The 9,070-nt window shown below is 40.8% G+C and overlaps 1 protein-coding gene across 1 annotated transcript in view; it reads right to left on the reverse strand.

The window, feature by feature from the left end:
- Positions 1 to 6,463: 6,463 nt before the first annotated feature.
- The window catches only part of LOC102845316 (cell cycle control protein 50C-like), a 36,118-nt gene continuing 33,511 nt past the window's right edge, over positions 6,464 to 9,070 (reverse strand). Inside the window, exon 7 of the mRNA XM_006890041.1 lies at positions 6,464 to 6,654. Within this exon, the coding sequence (XP_006890103.1) occupies positions 6,464 to 6,654 (191 nt within the window). The remainder of the gene's footprint in view (positions 6,655 to 9,070) is intronic.

Consider the following 9,070-nt stretch of genomic DNA (forward strand, 5'->3'; position numbering starts at 1 on the left):
GCTAGAAATCAGGGGTCAGCTAATGTGACAAGAGAGTTCCTCTGGAGCTCACAGGAATGTGTGATGTGTGTGTTTTGGGTTTCTTTGTCTTGGAGAAAAATAATTCCAAAATGTTCCAGGTAGACTTGTTCTCTTCAGTAGCCTGAGTGAGCTTCTTTGATCATTCCTATCTGAAGCGTATTTTAGCATTTATTTGGGTGGGTAATTGGCCTTTGTCAGGGATAAGAAGAGTGAGAGAAAGAATTTGTAGAATAACCAATCTGCCCTCTCCCTGTTGTAAGGATTAAATGTAGCAATTTGGACAAGGCACCCCTACGGCGGGCTCAATCCTCATTAATGGCTTCATTTTCATTTTCATGTTTCATTTCCCTATTCACTGTTTAGTTTTCTTTCAAAGAAATATGACAATCCAAAAATTTTGTACTTTCCCTCCCTCCATAAATTCCCCTGCCTGTCTCTCCACTCCATTTTGTTTTTTCAGAGTGCTGCGGCTTTCACATCTCCAATCTCTCAAGAAAATCCTTGACTTCACACTAAGAAGCAGATCGTCTGCCCTGTTCATAGATGTCTCTTATCAATAGGAAACTGAGAAATACTTAAAAAGAAAAAAAGGAGAAATATCAGCAGTGTGTAAGTTATGTTTACAAAACTAGTCTATCTTAAAAGTCATCTGCTTTAGTGGTGTGCGGAGCTGTTTCTAGGCAGAGACAAGGGCGCCCCCGCGCCTGTCTGTGCTGACTGTGCGAGCACTGCACGATGTTTCTTGCCATCAGAGAATGACTTCAGTTTTTCCGTTCCAACTGTGGTGCAAATGAATCAGAAAGCTGGATCCTGCCTTCTGGAAGCGGGATACAGGCTCCACACTAATCAAAAGAGGAAGATTCATTATAAGACAGTATTTCACTTCCCAGACTTTGAAGAGTTCATACATTTGTCAGAGAAGCTAGGAATCATTCCATGGACAGCCACAGGATTAGAATGGGAATATTGTACAAGCCTTACCCTGCGCAGGAAGGGGTTTTGGATTTTTGCTACTTCTTCTTCTTTTTTTTTTTTTTTTTTTAATGATCTGCTCTTGCTGTTTGCTGAGTGACTGTAATCCAAATCTCATTTCATCTCTTTCTCTCCTAATAATTTTACCAGATAACTAGTTCAAGGAGGAGAAGATAATGCAGTTTCCTAAGAAGGGCCCAGAACCCAGTTAGCTGCGATAACGACTGACTTCAAAGAGCCATATTCGTAGGACCCAGGCTGGTTTATCAATGGAGTCATGAGCTGGTCCTGATGAGGACCCTGGGCTGCACGCCTCGGTGATTTTATTGCTTTTGAGCAGGGGGGACAGACTTTCCTGGGCCTCATCCAAGGAAGAAGCAGGAGGAATCTGCTCTGCAGTCCTATCACTTACGAACATTCAGAGCCAAAAATGTTGACAACAGCAGGCTGTGGGGCTGTGGGAATTCTGTTGGACACACTGCAAAAGAAAACCACCAGCAGCTGTCTGAACTGCTATTCTTTTATTAGTATTTGGTTAAAAAAGCCTTTACCATAAAACAAACCAGATGGAGAAACAGCTATAATGCAGACTGGGAAAGATTATGTTGTTGTGTCTGAATCAGTAAGTTTTTATCCACTTGAACACCTCTGTGCCCAGCACAGTGCTGGTGCTGGGATTATACAGAGAACTGCAATCTGGTGCTGCTCTGCGGAATCACCGCCTCTTCTGGGGAGGCAAGCCTGGTGCAGTGCAGATGAAAGAAAGCTCTGTAAGGGACTAGGCGTCTGCTCCTCTGTGTGTGGGAGCTGTGAGTGTGTTGGAAGGAAGGATTCAAAGACCCATGGAAGATAAAACCCTTCGGAGCATAAGCCCATCTGGCTCATTTAGGTATCCCCAGCATCGAGGATCTGTCACACATGGTAGAGATTAAATGAACAAATTTTTAATAAAGATCAACTCCTAGACACTTCAGTCATTGGTTGCTGTCAAATTGCCTCTGACCCATGACAACCCATGTACAAGGTAAAAATGTTGTCGGTCCTGTGCCATCTTCAGGATCATTGGTGTGCTCCACTCCATTGTGTATTTTGAGTCACTTCCAAGTAGGGGAACTCATCTTCCAGCACTCCGTGGGATAGTGTTCTGCTGTGATCCATCAGCTTTTCACCGTTTACTTTTCAGAAATAGACCGCCAGGTCTTTCTTCCTGATCATTATTCTGTGTTAGTTTGTAAGCATCTGTAAGCATCACTGATATCTGTCCACCAAGGTGACCTTGCTGATGTTTGAGATACTGGTTGGTGGTAGACCTTTCATCATCATGGCAACATGCAACTCACTATAGTAAAACCAACAGAGGGGTGCTGGTAGACCCTTTAGCAATCCATAGTTTCATCTTACCCAACTTCACGCCTACTGCCTGTGTGGTCCGTAGGGAGTTGCCTGTTAAATGAAAGGGGTGTCTCTCTGGTGGTTGGAATCCATCAAGAGTGCTAAGGGAGAAAGATGGGCAATCTCCTCCTGTGTGATTTACAGCTTTTGAAAAACCACTAGAAGATCAGCTATGAGTCAGTTCTGACTCAATGGCAATAAGCTGAATTGAGTTAGTTGCCTCTGATTATACATTTATAACTGTGTTGTTGTTGTTGTGTAGTGTACCATAAAGTCGGACCCAACCCACAGCTGAAATCAGCAGGTTTTCAGAGGCAGTTAATAGTACGGGAGGAGATTGTCCCTCCTTCTCCCATTGAGCAGCTGGTGGACTTTGGGATTGCAGTGTACCTTCTTTTTTTTTTTTTAAATTTTGCCAAGTGTAGTTTATTCTGGATCAAAGCTAGAATTGTTGTATTTTTTTGTTATGGTCACTGTGAAATTCTGTTTTTTAAAAAAATTTATTTTATTAATTTTAATGAACATTTACAGAGATTTTGGATTTTCATTCATTCATTGTTGCACTTTTCTCCCTACCCAGCCTTCTCCCCCACTCCCCCACCCCAGTTCACTCCTATCTTTGAAAAGCAAAAGCAAAATTCCTTCTTTAGTATACAATCCCCCCCGCACCCCTCCCACCGCCCTGAGTACACTCCACTATTAGCTACCACATCTAAATAAAAGCATCTCAAAGTCTCATAATAAAAGCATCTGAAATCTCTATATAATTATTCTCACAGCCCAATCTTTCTCTCTCTTACACATATACACAGAGATTCTTGGGTTTGCTCTTTGTCTTTCTTCTCATTCTTGTAATTTCTCACCTCTTTCTAGTATTGTTGCCAAGAATTAGAGAAAGTATAGCACCCAGCTTCCTCTCCCCTCCCCCAATCTATTATCAACTAATACACAAAAACACAAGGATGAATAAACAGAAAAGTGGAAGAGGAAGACAAAAGCAAGATAATGGGAGAAAGAAGAGGGAAAATGAGAAAAAGAAAACTGGGAAAGTTAAATGTCTCATTGTATGATGGTGCTTTTCCCCTAAAGGATGGATGAGAAGGACAATATCCACATTTTATAGCAGGGTTAGAGTCTTGCAAACATAACCTACACTGGGCTTGTTGACTTCCGCAGAAGTAGAGGAAACAATCACACAATCTCTATTCTGTCATAAACTCTATCCATTAATCTTTCTGGAAAAGTTTCTTGTGAATAGAACTTTGCTTTGAGAAAGATCCTTTATAACAGCATCAAGAGGTTCAAAGTGCACTGAGGAACAGGAGCACAGTGGGTGGGGTGACCCAGCCCTGGTGGCATTCTGTTAGCTGATAAGCAAGCTAACATTAACAGACGTGTCCATGCCCTCTTCAGTCAGCACCACGTTGGAGGAGTGCAGACTAATGAGGAAAGAGTCAATAGGACTATTTAGCTATGAGCTCTGTCCCCTCCCTTCCATTGCCTGGAGAGAGGTGGCTTAAAACTGAACAACAACCACTCAGATGACAGAGCACTCCAAACTTCTAGAGTATTCTTTATTTAAGATTGTTGGATAAACTTAGTGGTTTAAAACTACACAGATTTATTTTCTTATACTTTGAATGAACAGAAGTCTAAAATCACAGTGTTTGCAGGGCAGGAGTTCTGGAGGCTTTAGGAGAGAAATCCGTTCCCTGCCTTTTTCAGATTCTAGAAGCCACCTGCATTCCTTGGATCATGGCCTCTTCTGTGCATTACACTAATATTTTCTTCTATGGCCATATGACTGCTTTCTCTCCAAATAGATAAAGTTTATCTATGTATTCATCTCCGTCTCTCTCTCTGTCTCTTTATATATGACCCCTGAGATTACATGAGGTCTACCCTGGTTAATTCAAGATCATCTCATCTCAAAATGCTCAGCTTAATTTTATCTGCAAGATTTATTTTCCATAGGAAATTACCTTCACAGGCGGTAGGGATCAGGATGCAGACACCTTTAGAAGTGCAGCATTATTCAGTACTTGGTCACTAGAGGGAAGGCAACATAGAAAAGAATTCAAGATTTCAGAGTTGAGACTTAAAACCATTTTATTTCTTTGGAAAGGTGTGTGGTGAATGCAGGAAACTGCAACAAAGAATGTCTTCCTTGACTTCTAATGAGACAAACGTGTTAGCACAGTGTTTTGCTTAATAATGAAAACTGTTTTTTGAGTCATCAAGGAGAAAAAGCTTCTCCAACCACAAAAAGAAAAACAAAAATGCCTTAAAAAGTCTTATCTTGTGGACATTTTTGTACACAGACAGCTTCCCATAATGGGTAGCTTCCAACTTTCTGTAAGTGACCTTTGGCAAGAACTCAAACTTTCTAAGAGGGGCCTGTAGAAGCATTCCTCAAAAAAATATAACTCAAGTATTATAAAGTCACTTTTGGTACCAGCAGCCAGGAAATAATAGATAGATAGATAGATAGATAGATAGATAGATAGATAGATAGATAGATAGATAGATAGAATTGCATTGCCAAAGTCTGCTGTCAGGGGCCTCTCCAGAGTACTGAAGAGCAACATCAGACTGGAGACTGCAATTACTTGCTATGCATCAGAAAGTTGGACAATGACTAGGGATGATGGAAGGAGAATTGATGCCTTTGAGCTGTGGTGCTGGAGAAGAGTGTTGAATATACCATGGACTGTGATAAGAACAAACAGGTTCATCCTAGATAGAGAGGGTGAGACCAGGCTGCTGCTTGGAGGCAAGGATTCTAAAGTTTCATCTGACATACTCCAGGCATGTTGCAAAAAGGAATGAGTCCTTAGAGAGAAATATCATGCTTAGGAGGTTGGAGGGACAGCACAAGAGAGGAAGACCCTGGATGTTATGGGTTGACTTAATGACTAAGGTAATGAGAGCAGATGTGTCACAAACAATAAGGCTGGCTCAAGACAGAGCAGGGTTCAGAGCTGTTGTACCTAGGGTTGCTATGAGTCACAGGCAACTCGGCGGCACCTAACAATAACAACAACAACAACAATAAACGTTCTAGAATTGCTCTGTGCTTTCATCAAGCTGAGTATAGTCTCACAGAACTTCCCTCACGATATGGATAACTAGAGAAAATGATCTGTTCTTTCTTTTTGGTGCGTTGTTGTATTTTGCATGCTGGGGACATTACTATCTCCTTTAAACTTTTTTGTTGTTGTTGTTGTTTTGTTTGGGTTTTTTTAGCAGAGAAAATGTCATTAGGACTTAATAGAAAGGGGAGATAAACGAACTAGTTTTCTAAATCATGCTGATATCCAAGTAACATCAACCATTATTGCCAAGAGTTTGAAATAATTTCAGTCAGCCAGTCAAGATTAGCATTCATCTAGTCCAAGGCATTCATCTGAGGATAATTTATCCTCTTCATTCCTAGGGTCCTTTCATACACATAATTAAACCTTTTCTTTCTTCTTCAAAAATAAAAACAATCTCAATCTTCCAAACACAAATTCTCATCGTTTATTTACCTATCATTGCATAAATATTGACATACTACTCATTGGTGAGCTAAGATGGATTGGCATGGGCCACTTTGAATCAGATAGCCATATTTCCAGGAATGAAAATGTGAGGGGAAATGAGGTTGCATTCATAGTAAAAAAGATCATTTCTAAATCCATCCTGAAGTACAACTTTGTGAGTGGTAACATACTATCCAAATGCATACAAGGAAGACCTATTAACACTACTATCATTCAAATAGGGGGCTCTGGTGGCTTAATGGCAAAGAAATTGCACTGCCAGCTCAAAGATGCATTGTTTGAATCCACCAACTGCACCACCGGAGAAGGGTGAGCAATCTCCTCCCGTGGGATTAACTGCCTCTGAGAACTTGCTGGAAGGTCAGCTATGGGTGGGTTCTGACTCCGTGGTACTTAACAACAACAGGATTGCATTTGGTCAATTAATTCAGGTGCCCTTGTTGAAATATTTCAATCATGTGAAACCTGATTAATGGTCTTAGAATTTGTTCTTTCACCATCCAATTCTGGTTTCTACTTTTCTTCTTACAGCTTTACAGCTGGAGGAAGAATATTTTCTTTTTCTTCAGCTTTAAGTGAATTGCCATCATTGAAAAGAAGGCCAGCCACGTCATGGCCCCTGTCACAGTGTAAGCAAGACCCAAGAAAAGGCCACCACCTCCGCTCCATGTGACGGTGGAAAGAACAACTGCTTTTTCTCCTTGGAATGTGGTTACTGGAAAGTCTGAGAGGACCTGTTAAGGATCTGTCTCAGTACTTCTCATGTCCACCACTGCATATGCTAAGTACATTAGGTTGAATCCTACAACATTGCTGCTTCTGCAGGCAAAATATGCTTGCATACGCTTCAACTTGGTCTTTTGCTCTGAGTCATGTTAGGAAAAAACAAGCCTTTTTTGGGTACATAGTTGTAATAAATAAGAATTCTCAAGCTAATAGATCTGAATGGCTTAAAGATAACTGGGTAATGATTAAAAAAAATAATCTTCTTTGGCAAACTCTAAGAAATTAATAGGATACTAATGGTAAAAAAGCTGCCCTGCAATCCTGAAAGTTCAAATCCACCAGCTGCTACCCAGGAGAAGAATGGGCAATCTCCTCCTGTGTGATTAACTGTCTTTGAAAAGGCACTGGAAGGTCAGCTATGGATCAGTTCAGACTCAATTGTACACAACAATAACGACAATAACAAAAACAACAACTATAGTTTTCACAGCAAATTTTTGTTTAGGAATCAAGACAGACTAACATTGTACTAGCCTAAGGCTTGAGTTACTATTTTCAGATAAAAGGTCTTCAAACAAAAACAAATGGGAAATTGTGGTGGGAAAACCAAAGGCAGGTTTGTTCTTTTTGGGTTTTGAAAAGAACAGCGTCTCCCATTGTTGGAGAGAAAGTGTTTGCAGAGGGTTTGCTATCATTAGCATTTTAATGATGTCATGTTGATTATGCATGTGGCTTGAGATTTTTAAACATCTGGTGCCTTTTGTAAATCAAACTAATAAACAAACAAAGGCTTCTCATAGCAACGGCACAGGACAGAAGCTTTTCCCAGCAAAGCTCTTACAAGGCCTCAGATCACTTGGCAACAAGCTATTCAAAGTTAGAAGAAAACTTGTTAGAAAACTCTTTCTCTCTCTTTTTTTTCTTTCATGTCAAGATTCCTCAATGTCGCCAAGTCCTTGGGTCCCATCTCATTTCATCTGCCTGTTTTCGGCCTTCTCCCATCTTTTCACTGCATATACTTCTTTTCTTAGAAGCTTTAGGCATTTTGGGGCAGTTCAGGCTTAGTTCTTCTGCTTGTGTATTGGCTAGACCATTGGGCTAGTTGGAGATTACACTAGAGATCAACATAAGTAGGGAAAGTATAGTACCAAAGGTCAGAGTTGAAGTTCTGGGTGAAGGATTGAGAACTGAGAATCACCAGCATTAAATCATGACTCTCAATGAGGTCAGGCAAGGACAGCATGTCCAGAGAGAAGTAGAAATGAAGCATAGCTTTCGTGAGAATCATAACCTTCCTTTCCCTTCAAGCCATCCCTAAGTGCCATGTAATATATTGTAAGACAGCAGTGGATGGATAATGCTTCTTCATGTTTCTTGATTAGAACTATAATTGTTTTACTAGTAAGCCACCCCCAACCCAGTTGAAAGGATCAGACATTTTAATTCTGAGGTACCATCATCATCACCTTTCAAATTTAACTTAGATTTATTTTGGGGAGGGAGGCAAGGGAAGTTACTGAAATTTTTGTTTAGAAGGTAACATGTCTACTACTTGTTCTATACTGCTTCATAAACCAAAACTCAAAGCCATTGCCACGGAGTCAATTCTGACTCGCAGCAACCCTGGAGGCAGAGTAGAACAGCAACAGAGAGCTTTCAGGACTCCAGTCTATAAGAAAGCACACTGCGAGCTCTTCTTCCAAGGAGGCTGATGGGTATAAATGGCTGACCTTTTGGTTAGTTTCCTGAGGTGCTCTGGAGTTGACTCTGACTCACAGAGACCTTGTGAACAACAAATCTAAACAAATCTAAGCCCTATCCTGTGTCATCTTCACTTCCACTTTGTAAGCCTATTGTTACAGTCACTGTGTCAACCCATTTTGTTGAATGTCTCTCTCTTTTTTAAAGTTTTAAAAATTTTAATTATTTTGTGTGTGTGTACCATCAAATTGGATCTGACTGGTACAGGAGGAGATTGCTCCTCCTTCTCCAGCAGAAGATCTGGTGGATTCAAACCACACACCTCTGGGATTGCAGTGCAGCTTCTTGCCACTAGGCCACCAGAGCTCCCTCGTCTTCTTCTCTTAATCTGACTCTGCATGATGCCTTTTGCAAAGAACTACCCCCTCCTGGAAACATGCCCAAAGCATGTGAGGCAGATTTTTCACCATCCTTGTCTCTAAAGAACCCCGGGGCTGCAGGTCTTCCAGGACAGACTTGTTTGTTCTTTTGGAATTGCATGAAGATATTCAGTACTCTTCACCAACACATTTCAAAGGTATCCATTCTTCTCTGGTCATTCTTACTCACTGTCCAACTTCCAGATGCATGGCAAAGAATTGAAAAGACCATGGATTGAATCAGGTGCACCTAGAGGTCACTGACAGCAGATTTTCCCAATACAACCTTTTTTT

This window comes from Elephantulus edwardii, unplaced genomic scaffold (genome assembly GCF_000299155.1).
Source record: "Elephantulus edwardii isolate Elephantulus edwardi_28Jun2011 unplaced genomic scaffold, EleEdw1.0 scaffold00085, whole genome shotgun sequence".
NCBI lineage: Eukaryota > Metazoa > Chordata > Mammalia > Macroscelidea > Macroscelididae > Elephantulus > Elephantulus edwardii.